This window comes from Cervus elaphus, chromosome 1, assembly GCF_910594005.1.
Source record: "Cervus elaphus chromosome 1, mCerEla1.1, whole genome shotgun sequence".
NCBI classification, from domain to species: domain Eukaryota; kingdom Metazoa; phylum Chordata; class Mammalia; order Artiodactyla; family Cervidae; genus Cervus; species Cervus elaphus.
In genome coordinates this window covers 93,448,622-93,474,795 of record NC_057815.1, presented here as the reverse complement: position 1 = coordinate 93,474,795, position 26,174 = coordinate 93,448,622, and the positions used below count along the sequence as shown (strand labels likewise).

General features: G+C 36.5%; 2 protein-coding genes and 1 pseudogene across 3 annotated transcripts; 1 reads left to right on the top strand and 2 right to left on the bottom strand.

Annotated features, from left to right (window-relative positions):
* Positions 1-1,258: 1,258 nt before the first annotated feature.
* LOC122675917 (olfactory receptor 4C46-like) lies at positions 1,259-5,400 on the bottom strand. 2 transcript variants are annotated; one of them, XM_043875230.1, is made up of 2 exons: positions 4,485-5,385; positions 1,259-1,266 (listed from the first exon to the last, which is right to left on the bottom strand). In XM_043875230.1, exons 1-2 carry the CDS (start codon positions 5,383-5,385, stop codon positions 1,259-1,261), a joined length of 909 nt encoding a protein of 302 aa, XP_043731165.1. The 2 variants fall into 2 exon arrangements, with proteins under 2 accessions (XP_043731165.1, XP_043731080.1); XM_043875145.1 differs by lacking the exon at positions 1,259-1,266 and having other exon boundaries at positions 4,456-5,400.
* Positions 5,401-11,440: 6,040 nt separating this feature from the next.
* Positions 11,441-12,341, bottom strand: LOC122675850 (annotated as a pseudogene).
* A 10,542-nt stretch (positions 12,342-22,883) lies between these two features.
* LOC122703004 (olfactory receptor 4C16-like) lies at positions 22,884-23,852 on the top strand. Its single transcript, XM_043917079.1, has one exon. The coding sequence runs from the start codon at positions 22,884-22,886 to the stop codon at positions 23,850-23,852; it is 969 nt and encodes a 322-aa protein (XP_043773014.1).
* The last annotated feature ends 2,322 nt before the right edge of the window (positions 23,853-26,174 follow it).

Below are 26,174 nucleotides of genomic sequence, written 5' to 3'. Positions count from 1 at the left end.
CTGTAAATCTGGGGTGATAACGATGCATCATTGTAGGTTCCTTTGATTTTAACAAGTGTATCCCTCTGAGGGGGAGAGTGTCCCATTGTGGGGACAGGAGGTTATATGGGATCTTTGTACTTTAATCTCAGTTTAGCCATGAACCTAAAACCTCTCTAAAATAAAGTTTTACTGATTAGCAAATATATTGTGGTACAATACTTAAACGAAATCTTATAACTAAGTGAAGAAGAGACTCTCAGAAAGATTTTCTAGTAAATTTAGGGGAAAAAACCCCACACTTTTCACTTTTATGAAAAGATCTTTTGTGCAAGTTTACTAGTTTTTAAAAATAAGATCATTTAAGATGATCTGAAATATCACTGAAAATATCATAATAGAGAAGGAACTGGATAATGGGATTTTATGAAAAGAAATGCAGTTAAAATAATGGAAGAATTTTAGAATATATAAATGCAACAGTTATTTTCATTAGGAGGTACTGTACAAAAAAGATTAAGGAGCAGAAAACAGTAAAAATGGAGATAAAATTAAGTGGAGCTGTTTTAGCAAAGAGGAATGATTGTGCCTTCAATAATCACCTAATTGTTCATTATCTTTGCCTGGTGGGATGGCATAGACCTTCATTGCTGAAAATTCTTGGTCATTAGTAACTGTAAATGGATTGGGTAGTTGCAGTTTTCTATTGATCTTAATCATCAGATATGGTAACTCAGGAGGGGCCTTTGGGAGCTACTCTATTCCAGACGTACTTTTCTTCTCTCCCTTAAGGAGGAGTCAGGATCACACTACCTTACATTTCTGCTTGGTTCAGAAGCATGAGGAGCCCAAACTGATCAGGCAGGAGTCTTAACTCTCAGATCAATATAGCATTGTTGTGTCTCCTGGTGACTCATTTCTGCCTTTGGAAATAAGACCTTTAAGCAGGTGAAACCTAAGTTAATGGCAATAGAAAGCACAGATTTTGCTAATAGATTTCTAAAGGTGGTAGCGAGTGGTGTCACTCCAATCTTTACATTGTGGCATGTGGCACACACATATTTTTTTTAGTATATCTAAAAAAGTACGTAAAGATACCTATTCCTTTAATTTTCTTGTTGCTTATCTTCCAACCATGTTCCTTCCAAGTCTCTTGACCATCTGGCCAAACCATTGATTAAAATCATGAGTCAGTATACAGTACACATGTGGATATTTTTCCTTCCAAGCAAAGTAAAAAACCATGTACACTGCTTGAAGTTTTATCAGTTGAGAGGAGTTACCTTCCTTCTGACCTTTAGGGATTTCCCAGAATGGGGCTGTAGCACTGCAACCTTCCACTTTTGAGTTTATGGAGCCGTGGTAAAGAACGGGAATTTGCTATGACTCATGGTACTCAAACAGGGGCTCTGTGACAATCTAGAAGGGTGGGATGGGGAGGGAGATGGCAGGGAGGTTCTGGAAGTGGGGGTACATGGGTCCACCTATGGTTGATTCTTGTTGATGTTTGACAGAAAACAGCAAAATTCTATAAAGCAATTTTCCTTCAGTTAAAAAATAAATCAACTAAAATATGATTAACAAAAAAAAAATAAAGAATCTACCTGCCAATGCAGGAGATGCAAAAGACAACGGTTTGATCCCTGGATTAGGAAGACCTCCTGGAGTAGGAAATTGCAACCCATTCCAGTTTTCTTGAAAATTCCACGGACAGAGGAACCTGGTGTGCTACAGTCCTCGGGGCCAAAGTCAGACATGACTGACCGACTGAACACACACACATATCAACTCAGCCCGATTACATATACTGTGCTTCCATTTGATGAAATTAATGACTAATGAGCTATTACTGGGTATACCCAAGCAATATGTCCTTGATGGGTCCAGCACCAAGTTCATGATGAGCAACCCAGGTTGCCTAGTAACTTGGTGGCCCATGGTTTAGTATTCAGTCTCTGTTAAGCAACCAAGAGCTATTTCTCAAAATGAGCGTAGTTATCTGAAAAGGATCACAAGATTTTGCTCCACAATCCTAAGTGCCTGCATGGCAGCTCACATGTGGAGGCCTGCCAAAGGCTCCCGCAGCCCTATCTCCACTGACACGTCAAGGACCATGGATCTACTGGATCGTTTGTCCCTAGTGGCTGAGAAGCTTGAATGCCAGTCTAACCTGTGGAGAGCTGTTTCTTTTCCGGGCCTCACTCAGGACCAGCAGCTCTTTGAGTTGCTTTATAAATGGGTCATTGAAATACACCCACACAAAATATGTGCTTTCTCCAAAGAACATTGATGTCCACTGAGCATGGTGCATTTTCTTTGTTTATGGGAGAGGACAGAGGGAACAAATTAACTTTCACCTTAAAAGGAATACCTTGATATGTCCCATACCACTGTGCCTATAAATGATCACTGAGTTTGGTACTCTGAATTTTATTTGGATTTATTCTAACGTCTGACACAGAAATGTCTTACAAAAAAATCTAAAGCAATTGTTGCTTCTTGATCAGAAGATGCAGTCAGCATAATATCAATGAATGTAATGGATCAACATAGTGGATTATGGTACAATGAACAACAATAAGAATCTGTTGGTTGCTCTTTCTCTATTTCAACTATAGATCTGAGAAAATAACCACATGGGTTCAGTCCCTGTGACCTGAGCTAAAATTCCATAATCAATTAGACAGTGCCATACACATGCTAAATTGCTCAGTCATGTCTGACTCTTTGCAACCCCATGGACTGTAGCCTCCCAGGGTTCCGTTTCCATGGGATTCTCCAGGCAAGAATACTGGAGTGAGTTGCCATGCCCTTCTCCAGGGGATCTTCCCTAACCAGGGAAGACAACATTCTAGGTGCTTGTTATTCTGCTTGCTGTAAATACTTATATTTATTCACTTGATATTTATTATAAACTATACATCATGTTACTTGTAGAAACAATTTCTATCAAGTAAGCAAATGTTTTAATGAGTATGACAGTTTATTTAATAAATTGAAATTTCTGTTTGACTTTAAAATATTCTTTGATTTGAATCATCACTCTTTGTGATGGATCATAAACATCAGAAGGTCACATAGACAGTGCAAAAGGATTCTGAATGCTAAAGGGAAATTTGGACACATGATGGGATATTCATTACTTGCCCTTTAGAGATTGAATGCCCTGTTGCTTTTATGAGGGCTTCCCTGGTAGCTCAGCAGGTAAAGAATTTGCCTGCAATGAAGGAGACCCCAGTTTGATTCCTGGGATGGGAGGATCCATGGGGAAGGAATAGTCTATCCACTCCAGTATTCTAGGACTTTGCTGGTGGCTCATCTGAAAAAGAATCCGCTGCAATGTGGGAGACCTGGGTGTGATTCCTGGGTTTGGAAGATACCCTGGAGAAGAGACTAGCTACTGCAATTACATATCACAGTGATAAGTCAATGTCTAATAATCTACTATGATGTATATAGATAGGCATAATTATTAATAAAATTATTAGTATTTAGCTATTATGTAATAACCTATTATATAATAGTATACATACTAGGGCTTCTCAGGTGGTGTTAGTGGTGAAGAATCTGCCTGCAAATGCAGAAGACCCAAAAATGCAGTTTCGTTACCTGGGTCAGGAAGATCCCTTGAGGAGGGAATGGCAACCCACTCCAGGATTCTTGCCTGGAAAATTCCGTGGGCAGAGGAGCCTAGTGGGTTGAAGTCTGTGGGATCACAGGGTTGTACATGACTGGGAACACACACACATACATACTAACATGATAATATGTTATATAACTAATTGTATATGTAACTATATATATTACTATACATGGAATGTAACTGATTATATAATAATAGTATATACTATGCTAATAATATGTAATATTATCATGTAATAATATATGACATGTAATATAACACACACATAGATATGTATGTGTGTGTGTGTATATATATATATATATGTATATATATATAGTCTGAAACAGTCCCAGTCCCTCTGCATGGTAACTAGGTTACCCTCTGTCATTGTTTCCTGACAGTTAACAGCATGATTTGAGAGATCAGCTAGATTCTGTTTTTTAGCTCTTTGATATTTTCATTTTGGAATTTACTTCTTTCTGTTTAGTCTCTCACTTGTTAAAGGGAAAAATAGCAGTGCCTATCTCTATGGATTGTCACTGAGATTATTAATAAGAAAGAATGTACTTTATGGCTTTTGTTTTTACTAGAATAAACATTTTGAATCCATATAAACTGATGGATTCAGTGATATCAAGTCCCAATTTGGTAAAATTTTCTACATATTCAAAGAATGGTCCTGGGTTTGGCTTTTCCCATTTTCTTGCACCAATTCCTACTCCCCTCCTACAGAATCTTTTTCGTAATTTTGTTGTTGTTGTTCTTTATTTCACTTTATTCTTTGCAGAGATTATCAGCAATGTCCTTTTGGCAGTTACCTCTGTTCAATCAATTTTGAGTTCTGGCCACATTTATATTTCACCTGAAATAGCTTTCCTACTAAACCATTTCCTAACAGCAGTTTTCAACTGGGCGTTCCTCAAGGTATAGATTAAAGGATTTAACATGGGGGTTATCATCGTGTAGAAGACAGCAACTGCTTTATCGACAGGCAAAATAACTGCAGGTCTCATGTATACAAATATGCAGGGCACAAAGAATATGGCAACGGCTGCCATGTGGGAGACACAAGTGGAGGGGGCTTTGCGTCTGGCCTCCGAGCTCTTGGTCCTCAGGGAGCGCAGAACGACCACATAGGAGCCAGCCAAGAGAGGGAAGGTTAGCAGACAGAGGACACCGCTGTTGGCAGCGACAAAGAGCCCTAGAGTGTGGGTGTCAGTGCAGGCAAGTTTGAGCAAAGGGGTCAGGTCACACAGAAAGTGATCTATGACATTAGGGCCGCAGAAGGGCAACCTGAAGATGAAGAGGATCTGGATGAGTCCATGAAGAAAGCCTCCCATCCATGCCACTCCCACTAGCAGCCAGCATAACCTGCGATTCATGATGGTTGTATAGTGCAGGGGCTTGCACATGGCCACATAGCGGTCATAGGCCATCACAGTGAGCAGGCTAATATCAATACCTGCGAGGAAATGTTCCCAAAAGATTTGATTTGTGCATCCTTTGAAAGTACTGGTTTTCTTTTCATAGAGTGAATCTATGACCAGTTTAGGGGTATCAACACAGGAATAGCAGGCATCAATGAAAGAGAGATGAGCCAGAAAGAAGTACATTGGGGACCCCAGTAATGAGCTGGTAGTGATGGCGACCATGGTGAATACATTTCCTGCCATAGAGATGATGTAGACAACCAAAAACACAACAAATATGATTTTCTGCATCTTTGGATTTTGTGTGAGTCCCAGTAGAATAAACTCTGTCACATTGTTCCTATTTTCCATGTTTTTCGTGTTCATGTTGATCACAGTACCTTAAAAAGTCACATTTTTTTTAAACACAGTCTTGAATTTATTGTTTTTCATCTAATAAATAGCAATTGCCTAGATTCTATAGATATTTAAATTCTAATAAGATTTTTTAAGATGGAAGATATTCTGATATCTTAAAGATTTTTCAACTGTGAGTGCATGAGGATTTGAGTGTAAATATTAGAATATAAGTGTAAGAATATGAGCACATGAGTGTAGGCATGAAGGCGAATTTGAGAAAGAGTGAATTTTGCATATAACTCTCGTAAAGATGTTTTTTTGTGACTGGGACCAAGTGGACTTGGATGAGGTTCAGTAAGGAGATAGAGATCAAAGTGTTATAAGTAACAGAGTAATTAAGCATTCACATTAAGTGTTATGGGGCATCCATAATAGGAAAGGAATGCATACAGGGGACTCTGGATACTGTAATAGAACTGAAAAGCCATGTTGCCTAAATCCAGTAACTTAACCGTAGCTAATAGTGATTGATTGCTATGTGTATGACATGGTAGTAACCTGTACATGGTATTATTTCATCCATTTTCATAAGGTAAAGGATATCAGAGACTAATGTTAATAGTAAGACTAATAATGATAACAATAAAATCTAATTATAGCAAACTCTAATCTAATCACTAGCAACAATAAAACTAGTTTTAAAATCATGATGAACACTTACTGTGCTCTAAATGTTTTTTCAGACATTTGATTATTTATCACTGCAGACCTCTGAAATGATTACTACTATCATTTTTACACTTATTTTTCACACTAGTGAGGAGAAGCTTAGAGAAAGCAAGGATCTTGACAAAATAGAGCAGATCTAAGACTAGCAATAGTGTTCTATCTTGTTAGGTTAAAATAAACTATGTTGATCTAATAAAGACTTTTATATATTATCACAATAATTATAATTAATGCTACTCCAGAGGCAAGTGTTTATGAGGCAATGTCATTGAAGAAATACAAATATACATATATATACACAGACTCAGACACATACACACACAGTAAAACTTACTGAAATTCTTAATTTTGAATAACCATGTGGTACTACTTTCACTGAAGGTCAATTTTAGTTTTGTCTCTTCCTCACCCCTATTTCCTTTCTCCACAATTTCCTTACAAAGCATTAACCCACAGACTCTTCTGCAAAATGTTGAAATGATGATTCCAGCAGTTAAACATACTGATTTGAGAATCAGAAAAAAAAAAAAAAAAACTACCACAACAGATAAGGATCTTGTATTTCTCCACTTGCAGCTGCTTGATTCTGGGGTATATTTCTTGGTAACTCACATCCCAGTTTCTCTCTCTCTCTCTCTCTCATATCAAATGAGAACAATGATGTCCACCTCACAGGCTGTTATGTGAATTGATTGAGGAAACATATATGAATATCTCCACCACACTGCAGAGGGTACACAGAGGACCTTCACTTATTTTTATGACTGTCTATGCACCTAGGAGACAGAAAGAATTGGTATTTTGATCAATAATACAAATAGATATTTAACCATGAAATAAACTGAGGAATAATCACCTGGGATTTTATTTTTAAAAAAACCACAGAGACTCACATTATCCATAATGATTGATTACAGGAAGAGTTCTTCCTATTCATGTTTGGATTAAACAAATGACAATTTACATCCTTTAGTATTTACATTGCTAAATGTAAAAGTCTTGAGTGTGAAGTGTGTTTCAAATTTGTTTTCATTCTCATGATTAGTCTTAATTATTAAAAGACATGTCTCTTGGAGAAAGAAGAGCATCTGGTGTTAGAGAATTAAGTCCTACAAATTTCTTAATCTCTATGAGCCTCAATTATTTCTGCTAAATTAGGTTAATTATATTCATTAACTCTCTTTAGAGGAATGGGGTGAAGATTAAATGCTCTATTACCCTATTTGAAAAGCGATGAAACATAGTCATTACTATATATGGAAACTAACAATCTTTAATAAGAATCAGCACTGTTGAAGAACTTACCTTCAGATTTTCTATGATCTTAGTGATATTTGGGGGTATTCAGAACTAATCCCATTTGCAAACAGACCTCCTCTTGGGATAAATAGCTTTCAGTACAAAAACTATGACACACTCAGAAAGACAGTATTCATACAATTCAGTACCACATCCACAGTGCATAAGTAGGTCATTTTATAAGGCTTAAATCTTCACTTCTAGCCTAAAGCATCAAAAAGCGTTTAGAGAAAACCTGGAACTTCACTTCGTAATGGATTCAGATGGCTCTCATCTCAGGGACAGGAGGAATAATGTGAGGTGGAAACACACGGAAGGATTCATTTCACCCTTGATGAATCTTGCTCTGTAGATGTGAACAAGCTAAAGAAACATTGTTGCCTGCAATGCATGGATATTTAAAGAGTTTTCCACTAAGATTCAAGTACTTTGTCTTATAGGTTCTTTTTCTCTCCAAGGAGTTAATTATCTTCTTTGATGGAAAAGCTTTGTCTGAAGAGACATATTTGAAAAACACCTATTCTTGAGTAGGGACTTGTATCCCCTGCACATGTAACCTAAGCATGTGAATTCCCTTTCTCCATCGGAACCTGAGTTTCTATGTGAATAGCAACAATGGCATAATTCTAGTGTGGGATCTGCAATATAGTTAATTTCTACACTCATGTCAGAGAGAGAACTTCTCTCTTCTTTTCAACATTAAACCTTTTCTGGAAACCTAGTATTGATTGGGCTTCCCAGGTAGAGCTAGTGTTAAAAAATCTGTCTGCCAATGCATGAGACATGAGTCACAGACTGCAGTGCAAGCATAAAATTGCAGGAAGCCACGTCAAAGTACTTGAATTCAAAATCTGTTTCATACATTAGAGGGTTCCATGGGCTTCCCACGGGGGCACAGAGGTAAAGAGTCCACCTGACAATGTAGGAGACACAGGAGGCATGGTTTGACTCTTGAGTTGGAAGATCCCATGGAAGAGGAAACGGCAACCCACTCCAGAATTCCTGAATGAAAAATTCATGGACGGAGGAGGCTGGTGGTCTTTAGTACATGGAGTTGCAAAGAGTCAGACACGACTGAGCTACTGAGCACACACACATAGAGGACCATGGAAGTGACTCAGATGGTAAAGAGTCTACCTGCCATGCAGGAGACCCAGGTTCAGTTCCTGGGTTGGGAAGATCCCGTGGAGAAGGGAACGGCTACACACTGCAGTATTCTGTCCTGGAGAATTCTCTGGACAGAGGAACCTGGGCGTCCCAGGTGAGTCGGGGTACAGACTGCACCTGCCAGTGCAGGAGATGAAGGTTCAATCCCTGGCGGGTCGGGAAGATCTCCCGGAGGAGAAAATGGCAACTACTCCAGGGTTCTTGCTTGGGAAAGCTCATGGACAGAGGGGCCTGGCGGACACAGTCCACGGCGGAGCAAAGGAGTTCAGCCCTTAGCAACAACAGCAATAAATTGTGAAATGACTTCTCCCATCTGGTTCAGTAACACATGCATACCCTCAGCTTTCTTTTCTTTCTCTTGGTGAGAGTGTTTAAGTTCTATTCTCTTACATTTCAGTGATGCAATACAGTCACCATGCTTTCAACTGTCGTCATCCTATGCTGCGTTATATCTTCAAAACTTTTTCATATTGTCCCTGAAAGTTTGTAGAGCTTCATCAACCTATTTGTATTTCCTCAAGCCCTCAGCCCCTAGCACACACTTTTCTATTCTCTTTTTGTATGCGGTGACTATTTTTTATTCATGTATTTTGAATTGAAGGATAATTGCTTTACAGTATGGGTTTGATTTCCACCATACACCGACATGAATCAGCCATAGGTGTACATACGTTCCTCCCTCCCACGTTCACCCTTTCCCAGCCCTTTAGGTTGTTACGGAGCCCCAGTCTGAGTCCCCTGAGCCAAAGGCAAACCCCACTGACTCTGTTCTACATGCGGTGGCGTCTGTGTTTGCAGGCTGCTCTCTCCACGCCTCTCACCCCCCACTTTCCTCCCTAACTCTGTTCTCCATGTCTGTCTCCATTGCAGCTCTGCAAATAGGTTCATCGGTACCATCTTTCTAGATTCCATGTATATACGTGTTCATATACAATGTTTGTTTTTCTCTTTTTGACTTCTCTCTGTGTAGGCTCTAGTTTCATCCACCTCCTTAGAATTGACTTTTTATTACTGAGTATTGTTCCATTGCGTGTATGTACCACAGCTTCTTTATCCATTCATCTGTGAGTTGACTATTATTTGTTATTCTTTCGGTTTTTAGATTTTAGATTTAGATTCCACATTAACTCTATTTAAAGTTGATGACACAAAATGTAAAAAGCTTGACGCTTGTGCCCTAAAGATTTCTTTATGTCTTAAGCAATAGCAATGTGTTTAACATTCTCTTAGATTTAAATTTAATAGTGTTAACAATACTAGACTGATATATTTACTGAACATTTATCTATTTATTAAAAATATATATTTTTTTTTTAACCCATGATGCAGGCTACCAGGCTACTCCATCCATGGGATTTTCCAGGCAAGAGTACTGAAGTGGGTTGCCATTGCCTTCTCCATTACTGAACATTTGTAATTATAAAGTGCCTTCACTGAGTGAAATAAAACTATTATTGGTAAATATATATGATGGCTATTATTAAAATTTATACATTTTAGTAGATTTTTTAAAAAAATCCACTTTATGATGAAAATAGACTTACTAAATTGTCATGTTTATTCAGAGTTCTTTATGTATACTACTTGTTTAATCCTTACAGCAAGCCTATAATACAGGAATTATTTTCATTTTCAATCTACACACAAAAATGAGGCCCAGCATTCCATCTCTTTTCCTTGAAAGTAAAGGACCATAAGATGGTAGAGACAGGATTTAGATTCATAGAGTCTGAGTTCAAAGCATATACTCTTAATCATAATATTCTACTATTCATCTCTAAACTAGAATAAAAACAGTTCATGACCACTTCATCAATTCCTGACTTTTCCTGTGTTGTAGGTCATGTTGAAGATGTGTGAATTAAGGGATAAAGCGGATTAGAGGCCTTTATTTCTTACAGAGAATACATATGGATCTGGTTTAAAGCCTTGCTTCTGGTACTTCTTAGAACAATCTCAAGGGTATGTTCACTTCTCTGAACTTCAGATTTTCTGTTTGTATATTTTCAATGGACATATGGAACTTTGTAATATTTTTTGAGACATAGCATGAAAACAAAAAAGCACTGGATATATATCAGGAATTCTACTTCTTCCTGAGAGAAGTGAAAGGATGCTTAGAGTTCATAGTTTCTCTTTTCTCTGAATCACTTTTGAGGGCAGGTAAATATTCAAAATTATGCATCGTGTGTATATGATGTTCTAAAAATTGTTTAAAGATTGCATTATTTCCAAATTTTAACTACAAATACTTTTGAAACACATAAAAAATCCTAAATTTTCTTTCCTTGTACAACTTCTTATTCTATTATCTTAACTTTATTTTTCACCTGCATGTTAACTCATTTTATTTTCTTCTTTATCTCTTTAACTTCATCACTTTTTCATCTAAAATACAAATAACCATGACAACCTGTACAGCGTCTGTATGTATATATGTGTGTGCTGGTTTTATACAGGAGTAAATTAGATGATTTTATGATGGAGCCATTATTGTTTTATATATATATATATATTTAATTTTTATATTTTAAAAATATTTTTTATACTATATGGCCCTCCTTATGCATGACATGTAGTCAGTGAACTTTGCATTGACTCGGAAATTTAAAAAAAAATGAGAAAAAGAAAACTCATACTATTTTACTGAATTTATTTCAAAATAAACAGGAGAACAAGGTTAGAATTTGTAAGTATGGTCCATGTAAGAATGAGAAACTTTGGCATTCATCTTACTTGTGAACTAGAAAAAGGAGCAACTCATAACCCTTTATGAGAGAATAGATCATTCCCACAATAAAGACGTACTCTCATATATCTGTACAGACAAGTCAAACCATGACTCAGTAAGTAATCAAGCAAGGCCCTCCATTCATCTCTCGCTTTCTGAGGTAATTCTGACACGCCATACCTTTCTCATGGCATGTTTCACTTCTGCATTCCTCAGTGTGGAGATGAGCGGATTGAGGAAGGGGGTTCCAATCATGTAAAATACCGTTACCATCTTGTCCATGGGAAACGTGGTCGGGGGATGGGAATAGATAAATATACATGGCCCGAAAAATAAGACAACTACAATGACGTGGGAAGGGCAAGTGGAGAGAGCCTTTTTCTTCCCTTCTGCCCTGTGAATGCAGGATAACAATATATGAGGTTATCAGAATTATAGAACTGCGTGTGCAAATGAACCCACTATTAAACGCCACCAGTAGGTTCATCACATGAATATCCATGCAGGCAAGTTTCAACAAGGGCTGCATATCACAGCAAGAGTGATCAATCAAATTGGATCCACAGAAGGGCAATCTCAAGGCCAGGATAATCTGGGCCATAGAATGTATAAAAGATACTGTCCATGCAAGAACAATCAAGATGATGCAGGTTTTCCGGCTCATAATGGTTGGGTAATGCAAAGGCTTGCAAATGGCTGCATAGCAATCAATGGCCGTGAGGACAGGACAAAGATCTCCATGGAGCCAAAAAAGTGCAGTGCAAAGACGTGAGTCAGGCACTCATTGTATGATATGATTTTCTTTGCAGACAGAGCATCTATAATTAATCTGGGAGCCATGGAAGTTGAAAAGCAGGTATCAACCAAGGACAAATAAAATAGGAAGTACATGGGACTCCCAAGTGTCCGGCTAGACTTGATGGTCACGATAATAAGCAAATTCCCCACCATGGTTCCGAAATAGAAAATGAGGAAGATTGCATACACCATTTTCTGTCCATCCTAACAGTATGAACTCAGTTACACTGTTGTTTTGCAGCATTGTTTCACTTGATGAGAGGAAAACACTGGTTAGAAAAAAGATTCTGTAATCATAAGGAAAGCTACTTATGATTACAAGGGTCGGAGCCCAAATAAGTGTGGGACTGCCACTATTCAATGGGCACTCATTTATCCACTATGTATTACTTTTATCTGAATGAAAAGGAATGTATAATACTTAATTTCCTTGATTGCATATGAAAATAATAATGCAAGAAATGGGAAAACAATGAAAAATAAATTATTCTTCAGACATAATAAGTACACACACAGGCTAGAGGGTGAGACAGAGAGAAAGAAAAAATAAACATAAAATTTTAGTAATGAATACACAGTAATTTGGTCCAGGTCATCATGTCACTTATTTTAATAGGTTGCTTTTGACAAAGTTTACTTTTTATTCTACTTCTCAAACATTTCGAGTTGTTTACAGTTTTAAAGACAGCTCCTGTTATTAACATGTAAAATCTTTAATCTATAATATGCTGTCCACTTCATTATTTTTTTTTCTTTCAATATGCTTTCTTAAGACACAGAGTCTCAGTGAATCTAAAATGAAGGAAAAATATAAATAGAACATTTCCCATAAATCAGAACACTGTTTCAATTTTCAGGTTTAAAATCAAACACCAGGAAATTATAAAATGAACCCAAGAAGCTCCAAGTCATACCTGAAACATTTCATTAACATTTTTGTGATATGTCTTAAAAGTCCTGTCCTCTCATCTTAAGTAAGAAAATATGGAAATTAAAAGGCAATTATTATTTATCGTATCTAGCTAAATGCCAAACACTAGACAAATTGGCTTATGTCCCCTATATTAGGGCTTCCTGGGTAGCTCAATGGTAAAAAAAAAATCTGCCTGCCAATTCAGGAGATGCAGCAGAAGTGGGTTTAATCCCTGTGTTGGGAAGATCCCCTGGAGAAGGGAATGGCGGTCCACTCTTTATTCCTGCCTGGAAAATTCCATGGACAGAAGAGCCTGGTGAGTTGCAGATCATGGGTCACAGAGTAGGACACGACTAAGTGAAGGAGCATGCATTCACACCTTTATTTTATTCAAATAGAAGGTAATAGCAGATTACAAATGTCAAACTGGAAAAGGATGTTTACTACTTATATGCTAGAAAGATCATAATTTTCAAATATAAATGGATTTCACTTTAAAGCTTAAAATATGGCAAAATAAATAATAGGCAAAATAATCCATGTTAAAAGAGTCTTTTCTCCTTATTAAATATATTTAGGGGCTTCCCTGGTGGCTCAGATGTTAAAGAACCTGCCTTTAATGCAGGAGACCAGCGTTCAATCCCTTGGTCGGGAAGATCCTCTGAAGAAGGCAATGGCTCCCAACTCCAGTATTCTTGCCTGGGAAATCCCATGGACAGAGGAGTCTGATGGGCCACAGTCCATGGGGTCACAGCAATCAGAAAATTAACCACATGAAAATGTGCTCATTTGTATTCACTAGTTAATACATTCAAATTTAATGTCCATTTAGATGATATTTTCATCTATCTTTTTTATAAAGTGTCCTTTGTGGTGCAAGTCTGTTGACATAGAGCGCTGATGAGTTGTGGGTGTTAGTCAGCCTCACTTTTGTAGGAGTGTAATTGGGCACAATCTCCTAAGAGGTAATTTTCACCATCTATAATATTACAACTGCACATGGACATGGATCTAGTGATTCCATTCCCTACAGATACTCTTGCTCATAAGGACAATAGCTATCATTGCAACACTTTCTAAGGCAGCGAAAGATAAAAAATGACTTAAAACACATCTGAAAGGAGTTTAATGAATAGGGATGCTTACAGTAATACCATCCATTGATAGAGCCATTCATAAAAACAAAGCAGATACATAATCAATGCTATCTAAAGTCTTTTAAAGTGAAAAGTAAGAGCATAGAATTGTATGCTAGAATGATAAGTCAATTAAAAATAGGATAATACATATTACATGTATATACTCATATATTAACAATGTATATTTAGAAGGATGTCAACAAGAGCATAGATTTGTATTCTCTGTGTGAGGAAACATTTGCTGGCATCAGCTACATGAGCCATGCCTAATTTTTAAGATGTACTCTTTGGTAAATTTGAAATACATCATTATCATGTGTTGTACTAAACAATATTTCTTTTAACCAGATTTATTCTAGAAAACATGATACTTCAATTATCATAGTTAGGTATCATTTCTTATTCTGATGTTGAAAAAATTTATTGTATAAATCTCTATTAAATGCCCAAGACTCTGAATCTTCTCACAAAAATCAAACTTATTCTGCTAAAAAAAAATTAATGTTGCTTGAAACCTCATCTTAGTTGATGGGTTATTATTAACAATTGCACATCCTTGAGCCATAACAATTGTCTTCTGATTTAGGCAGGAGGGACAGTGATATTTTGGAGAGAATATAAGACTTGAGAGCATGAGTAAGATGCTGAGGCAAGAATAGAGGTAGTTATAGAACTAAACGCTTTGAAATCACATTGAACAGCAGCAGCTACATTTAACTAAAGGTGTACTTGTCTAATTATGTGTTTTCCAAGTATACTCTTGTCTAGACTTCAACAATCAAATAAAAAATTGTTTGCTGTTTATATATATGAAGAATATTATATAAATATACCTCATCTATATTTATGTATGTTCACATATATATATATATATATATACACATCAATAATAGCCACATGTGAATCATTCACATAACACACTTATATCTGTATAACTATGTAGACATATAGATATACATATATTAAAATTGCATGTATACAAATCACACTAGTTGGAAGGAAGCAACAAGGATCAGAGTTTTTACCCATAAACTACTGAATTTGAGCCCCTAGAAAATAGTAGGTGCTTTTCTTGACCAATGTCTGTTGAATGGATGGAAGCTTTAAGGAAACCTTCTGTGATTACAGTTTAGCAGTGTTTCTCACTTTACTATGCACAGATGCCATTGAGGAAAAGGGAAGTCTGCATTCTCATACATCCACCGCAAACTATCATATCTATGGAATATATCCTGAAACTCACAAGAAGATATTATATCTATTTGTTCATCTCCTGCATCCTCAGTTCCAGTAGTCCTACCAAGCAGGGCTCATTTTCATCAGAAGTTGCTGTGCAAGTCCTTTATTTCTATCATCTGACCTTAGAATGCAAAACACACCTAGAAATGTTCTAAGCTTTCTATTTCTCCATAGCTGGGCTATATGTGTTAGACACTCACAGTGTCATTAATCAGACTCTCTTTCTCCAAGTGTCATATAAACTGTTACTCTTCAATAAAAGTAATGTTAGCTCTTTAAGAGTTCATGCAGAGGTTAGGATGTTCAGTTGCCCTCTTTTCAGCCCAAGGAAAATTTGAACACTGTTTACTCGGCTGAGAATAAAACAAGTAATCCTAAAATTCTGTTTATCTGGAACCAGGGATTCTTTGATCTCATGAGGAGACTTATGTCCTCACCTGCATATCAGAAGACAGAGATGATTCCAACTTCACCCCACACTTTCTGAAATCCTTGACTGTGCAAATGTATCTCTTTTGCCTTTGTATTTACCTGTGGATGATGCAAAGTATAGAATTCTCAAGAAGGCCATTCCCTTAAGTGTCCCCTCCCTTCACACACACTGATGAAGATAATTCAAAGGGACACAGGGGCCAAACAAGAACGCCCCCAATGCCCAGTGCTAGGAAAAAGGTCAGCAAGAAAACAAAGAACATAAAACTGAGATATACCTGAAAGTACAAGATAAATATCTGCGAGTCATAATGATGCAAATAATTGAATAACTAAATAATTAGGGGAAAATAGACAGAAGAACTCTAAATAATTTATATAGATATTCTGCCCTCAAATTCTCCACCACGTCAGTGTGAGCTGTGCACACACTTAAGTGACTTCTTTCCAAAGAACGCAGTGCAGAATGAGGAAAAACAGTAAATTTATGGGGGGGGGGAGGGTAGGTGGGAGCAATTATGACAAACAGTACCTCAGGTAGGTGGTCAGAATTAAGAGCCCAGTGATAAATCACACTGAGAGTACTTACCCACTGATATGATATGATGAAAATAGCACTTTATCTCTGTGGTTGGTTCTCCAATAACCTATAACCTTGGTCTAATTGTGAGTAAAATATCAGACAAGCCCCCAGGGAGAGTTTTAAGGCAAAGCGTATAACTAGTCCTCTTCAAAGCTATCAAGGTCTAGGTCATTCAAGAAAAGTCAGAGAAATCATCACTGTCTGGAGGAGCTGAAAAAAACGAGAAGTGAATATAATGTGGTTGCTTGGATCACATTCTGGAGGAGAAGCAATGGCATTAGTAAAAAAGGAGTCAAATTAAAGTATGGACTTTAGTTAAAATATGTGATATGGTCATTAATTAGCTGTGACATATGTACTGTAATAATATAATCTGATGAAGGGGAAATTGAATGTGAGGTGTATGCAAACTGTATGCTTTTACAAACTACCTATAAATATGAGTTCCTCTAGTGGCTCAGACAGTAATGGATCTGCCTGCAATGTGGGAGACTTGGGTTTGATCCCTGGGTTGGGAAGATCCCCTAAAGAAGGGAACGGCTACCCACTCCAGTATTCTGGCCTGGAAAATTCCATGGATTATACATTCCATGGGGTCGCAAAGAGTCAGACACAACTCACTGACTTTCACTTCACTTCACCTGTAAATATAAACCTATTAGAGAAGATAAAGTCTATGAGAAATGAATAACTTATTTAACAATCCTCACAATTTACCTGTGTTGTACCATGAGTCATATACTTGCTCCTTGTTAAATGTTGAATAATGTCCTATTGACTGCATACCACATACTGTTTATTTATTCATGAAGAAATGGATACTTTGGTTGCTTAAACATCTGATTCTTTTGAATAATACTGTAAAGAACATGGTTATACAAATTTGGAATAAAAGTTCCTTTCAACTTATTTGCCCATTTATTAATTGGGTTGTTATTAGTCACTGATTTGTAGAAATTCCTTATGTATTCTGGATATGAACTCCTTATCAGATATGTCTTTGTTCCCTTCCATTTTGTGGGTTGCCTTTTCTCTCTGTTGATTGCATCCTTTGATACATAGAAGTTTTAAATTATGATACAGTCCTATTTACCTACTTTTTCTTCTTGTGCCTTTGTTTTTGGTGTCATCGAAAAAAAAAATCATTGCCTACTTTAATGGCCTGAATCTTTTCCTCTATTTTTTCTAAATGTTTCAAGATTTTGGCTCTTATGTTAACGTTTTTGATCCATTTGAGTATATTTTGATATGATGTAAGCTAAGGATCTACCTACATTCTTTTACACATAGACATCTAGTTTTGCCAAAAAAATTTGTTGAAAACCTCTTTTGCCTTTGGATGATGTTAGCACACTTGTAAAAAATCATTTAACCATTCGTGTGATGGTATATTGCTGGCTCTCTTTTCTACTGCTCTATATGTTTGTCTTTATGCTAGTACCACACTGTTTTGATTATTGTGGCTTTACAGTAAGTTTTAAGATCAGGAAGTGTGAGATATCCAAATTTACCTCACTTTTCTTGCACCCATTTCTTCTTCCCTTGCAGAATCTATGAAGTATACTGGCGATCTATTTTTCTTTTATCTCATATTCTTTGATGGAAACATCAGTAATGCACTTTTGACATTTGCATCAGTGGAACCCATGGTGGGTTCCATGCGTCTTTTTTTTTTTTTTTATCACTTTTCTATTACACATCCCTAATGGTATTTTTCATATGGGCATTTCTCAAGGTATAGATGAAGGGAGTTAACATGGAAGTTATTAAAATGCAGAATATAACAACTGCTTAATCAATAGGTAAAGTAACTGGTGGTCTCAGGTACACAAATGTGCAGGGCACAAAGGATATGATAACAACTGTGATTTGGGAGACACAAATGGAGAGTGCCTAGCTCCTTGCCTCCAAACTGTGGTTCCTTAGGGAGCACAGAATGACCACATAGGAGCCCATCAAGAGGAGGAAGTTTAACAGACAGAGGAATCCACTGTTGGCAACAACAAAGAATCCTGGAGTGTGAGTATCAGTGCAGGCAATGTCGAGCAAAGGGTTCAGATCACACAAAAAGTGGTCTATGACATTAAGGCCACAAAAGGGTAATCTGAAGATGAAGAAGATCTGTATGATTCCATGAAGAAAACCTCAGACTTATGTCACTCCACACACCTGCCAGTTCATGACATTTGTATAGTGCAAGGGTTTGCAAATGGCCACATCGTGATTGGTATTATTTCATGCATAAAACAGGTGAGAAACAATCTTATTATATAGCACTAATAATATAATAATAACCTGGTGCACTGGGAAGACCCAGAGGAATCGGGTGGAGAGGGAGGTGGGAGGGGGGATCGGGATGGGGAATACGTGTAAATCTATGGCTGATTCATATCAATGTATGACAAAACCCACTGAAATGTTGTGAAGTAATTAGCCTCCAACTAATAAAAAAAAATAAATAAATAAATTAAAAAAAAGAAAAAAAAATAAAAATATAAATCACACACACAAAAAATAATAATAATATTAGCTAAAGCTAATTGTAAAGGAAAGATACATTGTCATTTAGGCTTCATTAAAAACACATAAGGTGTGATAGCTTATGGTGAACGGTGTCAGATTCATGATCTCTGAAGAAGAAGATTGAGTCAGGACCGGGGACCAGGCTTGATCCCTAAAGAGCTTTCGTGTAGCAGAGTTTTATTAAAGTATGAAAAGAGACAGAGAAAGCTTCTGACATAGACTTCAGGAGGGGGACGGAGAGTGCCCCCTTCGCTAGTCTTAGAAAAGGGAGTTAGGTACTTTTTCAGTTGATTATTACAAAAAATCAAAATGATGTCTCAAGGTTGTAAAGATCTTACTAGACCCACTCCCACAATTTACATTTTAAGATGACAGGATTAGAACTAACAGTAGAAAGATATTACCAGACCCACTCCCATAATATACATTTACTCCCATAATATACATTTTAAGATAACAAGATTAGTCAGAAATTTCTTCTTAAGGAGAAACAAGCAAGATGCATTGTTATATTGACTAAGACATACAGAAAAAAAGCATTTGTCCTTTTCTCCTTGAGAGCACCAGACCCCCTTCTCCTCTTTGGGGACCCCAGACTTCTTATCAACCTGCCTAGGGATTGGCTGTCTCTGTAGTTACTACTATCATTTTTATACTTATTTTACACTTTAAGAAGTAGAAGTGTAGAGTGCCTACCTCAAATCAGGCAGCTAAAAAGGGCAGAGCTAAGATTAGTTTAGATTATGCTTTTTTTTACTTCAAATATTTAATTCATGCCCTATGTCATTATTATCATGTCCATTGAGTCCGTGATCCTATCTAAATATCTCATTTCATTGACTATATTATAACACACTTTTCTGATCTGCTAAGTTAGAACACCAGGAAGGATAATTTAGGTACTAACAGGTAGCAGAGTTGTTTCTGGATGACCCACTTTCTTTTTAATGAATAACTTTTTTTTAATACATTCCATAATTTATTTAACTCATCCTCTTTTTTTTCCTTTTTTTTCCATTTATTTTTATTAGTTGGAGGCTAATTACTTCACAATATTGTAGTTTTTTTTTTCATACATTGACATGAATCAGCCATGGATTTACATGAATAACTATTTTTATTCTTTCTTTCTTTTTTTTTTTTTTTTACCTATTCTCTCTATCATTCATTTGTTTTATTCCTCTTTTTCCCTGGTAAGGTTGTTCAGTGTGAAGAAGCTAAGAATTCCAAATACTTGTTTATGTGTGATTAAAGGGCATGAGAAAAATTAACTTGTTTTCCTAATAAGCTAAATAGACAAATGAAAGCTGTTTATTACATATGAGATGTTTCTGACTAGCATAGTGGGGAAAACTTTAGGGAGAACACTATGAAGCCAAAACCTTATGTCATTATTTCTTAAAATATTCCCCCTGGGATTCAGAGAAGAGCATTTTTTTCACTGCTCTGTGAAAAGGTTGCTATCAAAAGGGATGGTCAGAATCGACACTTACTCACTGTCCTCTAACAGGTAGGTGAAAAACAGTTTCCATGTTTTACTCTAGAGGTGTAATTAAAAATTAGCCATCACAATTTTCTAATATATTTCCATATCTGTTTTGAATGCACTTTTTACCACAAAACTCTGCAAAAGAAATAGTTCTTTTTTTTTTTTTAAAGATTTACTGTTAATATAAGAAGTAAATGAACACAAACAAGGAAAAATGATGTTATGAACTCAATGAATCTTGACATGTTAAAGCTCATTATTGTCATTAAATAATAGAGGAATGCATTTCATGCGTTATTGTTTTCATTACAAATTCTAGAGACAGCAGAGTGTGAGAAAGTTCATACGTACTGTGGATGTAGGTAGTGTGACAAGATGAACCCTCACTGGAGCCAGGAGTCCTGGGAATAAGCATAAGGCTCGTGGAGACAGTGACCCCCACAGAGCTCTGGGAGAAGAGCAACCCTTCCACCCCCATGTGACAGCGTTGCACAGAGTACTGTATACCACAGTACAGAATCATCACTCCTCATATTCTCCCAAATAGCACCACAAGTTTTTAATTGGCACCTTCCACATTTCAAAGGTTTAATTTGAAAAGGTGAATACCTAATTCTCAGAAAGCTTTTGGAAGAAACATGGCCATGAAGACCTGAAAAGAATAATTAAGGTGAAAGGTAATGTGCCCTTTCTGTGGGATGAGCGCTGCTGAGAAATGCTGGGTGGAAATGTTCCCTTTTCGTCAACACCTGTACCTGCCAGTGTTCTTCCACATTTGGCCTTACTTACCCTGGCCCTCCACCAGGCACCAGTTCTATGTCTAATACAATCTGAAAAGAAAAGAAGTATTAATTTATCAATATATCTATAAATAAATAAATATATATATATATGGCATGAATAACGAGCACCTTGGGGGCACTTCTGACTCGCAGGCCGGCTGTTTTCTAAGGTGTCTGTGGGTCAGGAATAATAATAATCAGGAATCGTGGGGACAGAGTGAGGAGCTCAACGAGGGTAGATTATATACTCTTTTACTTGGACTATTGAGTGATAAATAATCTTCGGACAATCTGTTAAACTTTTCACAAAGAATGGCAAGTTCTGCAAAGAAATAAATTGAGTGTAGAATTTCCTCTAAAGATGGACATCTAGGGCAACTGAGTCAGGGGGAAGTGGACAAAGAGTCTCCTTAAATTAAGCGATGCTTCTCCCTGTGGCCTCTGCTGTAAGATAGCTCTTTAAACATGGAAGAATCTGCCTAATGCTAACTAGATAATGTTTCACCCTTATCCATTTTTCAGCTTTGCCTGCCTGCTTTTCTTTTAGCTCTTCTCTCCTAGCTCCCATGTCAAAAGATTATCTCTTTATTTTTAACAAATATAGTCATTTTAAATTTGTAACATCCATTTGAAGCGTAGAAGTGAAGACCGTATCTATTGAAAACCAGCATTGCTTCTTTTTAAAAGTACATCTTCTGGTTTCTCCTTCTTTGCTTTTTTCTGAGACTTGCAAATTTTCAGATACTTGAACAATACAAACTCTCCTGGGAATAAAACCATGATTGGATCCTATACCAACCATCTGATGACACACAGCTGTCTCCCAAATTTTTTCCAGATCTAAGATACTTAAGAGAAAAATACTAACTTTTGAGTAATAACCCACCATTCTTCATTTAATACCGTAACTTCAGGAATTCTGAGTATTCTAAATAGTGTTTTTAGAAGTTGGAAAAAAAGATAAACTGGGATATATGAGATAATGGCATATGAAATAATGTTTACTTCTGATTGTTAGTATTTGTCTAATACAAAATTTCACATTCAAGATGTTAACAGCAGATAATTTAAAGGGTATATTTCCTGTTCCATTGCTCAAGCTGCAATAATTGGAATAAGAGTTCAAGGAAGAGGTAGAACATATTAAATATATGTATACACATATATGATTGTATATTTCTATGTATAGCAATTATGTGATACATAAGTGTTTATGAATGATGTTTTTAACAGAGTTAAAGGTGTAGTGTGACTTTATATCATGAACCTCCATAGGCAGTCATGTATATCCTAAATCCCAAGTGATATACCATGAAAAACATGTGCCATAAAATTTTTGAAAATGACAAACAAATGAAAAAAATAACAAAGACATATCTCTTAATTATACATTCAGCAAATTGGAAAATTTAATCAATATTGATATCAAACTTAGCAAGCTTTCTAAAAAGAAAATCTTACAGGAAATTATTACTTTCAGAAGTTTATTTGAAACGTACAGTAAACCTTTGCAGTAACCATTAAAAATTATCACACAAAGTGTTAACATGAGTCATAAAGAAATCATAGGTACAATGGCCTCCAAAAGCAATATTTCATAATATCATGTAACATCCTATGAATTATTTCCTTATTTTTTGCAGATTAATCATTTTGTACTCATCTCATCTCCTCTTTCACGAAATCATGCAGCTGAAAAATAATGTGACTGAGTTTATTCTGCTTGGGTTGACACAAGATCCTGTTAGGAAGAAAATAGTGTTTGTCATTTTCTTGATTTTCTACTTGGGGATATTGCTGGGTAACTTGCTGATTATTGTTACCATCAAGACCAGCAGGGCACTAGGGAGTCCAATGTATTTCTTCCTTTTCCACTTATCCTTATATGATGCCTGCTTCTCTACTTCCATAGCTCCTAGGATGATTGCTGATGCCCTTTTGAAGAATGCCACTATCTCTTTCAGTGAGTGCATGATCCAAGTCTTTACATTCCATTTCTTTGGCTGCCTGGAGATCTTCATCCTTGTCCTCATGGCTGTTGACCGCTATGTGGCCATCTGTAAGCCTCTACACTACACGACCATCATAAGTCATCGAGTCTGTGGTGTGCTAATGTCCCTGACCTGGTTGGGGTCCTGCGTGCATTCATCAGCTCAGATTTTTCTAGTCTTGAGTCTGCCTTTCTGTGGTCCCAATGTAATTGATCACTACTTCTGTGACTTGCAGCCTTTGTTGAAACTTGCCTGTGCAGACACCTATGTGACCAACTTCCTCCTGGTGTCCAACAGCGGGGCCATCTGTACAGTGGGTTTTGTCATGCTGGTGTTGTCCTATGTCGTCATCTTGCACTCTCTGAGAAACCACAGTGCTGAAGGGAGGAAAAAAGCCCTCTCCACCTGCATCTCCCACATCATCGTGGTCATCTTGTTCTTTGGTCCATGCATATTTATATATACTCGCCCTGCAACCATCTTCTCCATGGATAAGACGATAGCTGTGTTTTATACAATTGGGACACCTTTGTTCAACCCTCTGATTTATACTCTGAGGAATGCAGAAGTGAAAAATGCCCTGAGGATGTTATGGAGTAAGAAGTTGATGTCAGATGACAAAAGATGGATAGAAATTTCAAGATTTGCTCAGTGTTTGAACTGACCTAGAAAAAGTCCATAGAGACCATTCTCTTCTCGTTGTGAAGTCATGTAATTCTATCTTCGTGCGTGACAGCCACTGCCCTTAAGGTTGAAAGCATGTGTGCACGCAGATACTCGTTAGCGTTGAGTCAGTCTTACGTAGAGGACGAGAGGACAGTAGGTATAAGCAGGCTCTAAAGCCCAGTAGCTTAGATGCTGCGTCTCTATGTCTCTCACTTGCCTGGGATCAATGTCTATGTGGTTTTCATCTAATGTGTTCCCCACCCTTCTTCACCTTGCTGTCTACTGTTTGCTCCTATGTAACCTTGCCTTATATTCTTATATACACAACTTAGTATGTCTTTTGTTTTCTCAACATTTATTAAAAGCTTCTCTTTCATCATATCTATTCAATGCCCTTCAATTAGCCTTTTTCCCCCTGATTAATACTAGATTCAAATAACTGCAGTAGCTTCATGTAGTAAGAGACAGTATATAATCTAGCATTTTTTTTCTTTCAATTATTTATTGTTCACTCCAAATTCTTACCATATATTTAACCAGATCGTTCCTTCTCAGATGGAAAGTTAACATTCTGAGGTCAGTTTTTTCAGTCTTAAGAAGGATTTAATTGTTAAGTTTCTTCTCAGTTTAACATTTTAAATAAAATCTACACTGTGCTCCTCACATGACTGAAGTGACTTAGCTCACGTGCATATTGTGCTCCTAGTATGATTTCTTCTAATTTGGGGACAATATTAAGGTTTCTCTTGAATCACACCAATCATGGTATTCAAAAAATAATGGTGGACTGTTATAAATATAGCATATATATTATAAAATAAATAGATTTATGTGGGGTTGGAGATAGAGTGTAGACAGTTGATGTTAGTGAATTTCAAAATATTAATATATTGAATATGCTGAATGAGATAAGTCAGAAGTTATTTATGCTTGAGAAAGAATTATTTATGTACACATATATGAATTATGAATTTCCTTTCTTGAAAACAAAAAACTAGAATCAGGAAAAAGTATAGTGGTTTCTGGAAATTCCAAAGGAGAATTAATGGGATGAATAGGTAGCACACAAACCAGTTTTAGCGAAGGAAAATAATCCTGTTTTAGATACTTCAAAGACAACATACAAATGAACAACAGGCATATTAAAGATGCTCAATGTTACTAAGTATTAAAGAAATGCAAGTTGAAGCTGCAATAAGATATCACCTCACAGCTTTCAGAAGGGCCATCATTAAAAACGTCTACAAATGATAAATGCTGGAGAGGGTAGGGGGACATGGGAATTCTCCTACATTGCTACTGTGGATGTAAAATGATACGAAAGCTAAGGGGAACAATACAGAGGTTCCTGAGAAAACTCAATACTGTGTTACCCAGCATACGCATCCTGGATACACAGTAGGAGAAAACCATGGTTCAAAAGGTTACATGCCGCCTGAGGTTCATCACACTGCTGTTTACAATAGCCAAGGCTTGGAAGCAACTTGAATGTCATAACAGAGAATGGAGAAACAGGATACAGTATATATATATACACTGGGATATTACCCAGCAGTTAAAAAGAATGAAATATGCCAGTTACAGCAACAAGGCTGGACCTGAGATTATCATACTAAGTGAAGTAAGTCAGACAGAGAAAAACAAATATCATATGATATGGCTTGTATGCCAGAATCTTAAAAGATACAAATAGACTTATTTATAAAACAGGAACACTCAGAGACTTAGAGAACATGATTATGATAACCCAGGGAAAAGGGGGGGAGGGGAGGGATAGACTGTGAGTTTGGGATTGACATGTACATGCTGCTATATTTAAAATAGATAATCAAGACCTACTGTATAGCACAGGGGTCTCTGGTTAATATTCTGTAATAATCTAAATGGGAAAATAATTTAAAAAACAAAGGATGCTTGTATGGGTATAACTGAATCACTTTGCTGCTGTTAATGCAACTAACACATTATTGCTAATCAATTGTATTTTAATATGAAATAAAAATATAAAAACAACTAAATGAACAAAAGCAAGGTTGTGAAGTATTGATATAAGAATAAACATAAAAATCATTGAAACATAGTAGAAAGTCCATAAATATACTTAAATAGCTGAAAAGTTTTACAAAGATATCAAAGTAATTAAAGCAGAAATAATATATTTTTCAACAAATTTTACCACATCAGTTGGATATCATTATATGAAAAAAAGGAACCTCAACCACTATCTCATGCTATAGACGAAAATTAGCTCAAAATGAGTCATAGATCAAGAAGTCAAAGCTAAACCTATAAAAATTCTGTAAAAAACTACAATCAAGAA

Excerpts from the sequence above, each read along its gene's own strand:
- LOC122675917 (XM_043875145.1), bottom strand. The coding sequence starts at position 5,400 with ATGAACACGAAAAACATGGAAAATAGGAACAATGTGACAGAGTTTATT.
- LOC122703004 (XM_043917079.1), top strand. The coding sequence starts at position 22,884 with ATGCAGCTGAAAAATAATGTGACTGAGTTTATTCTGCTTGGGTTGACA.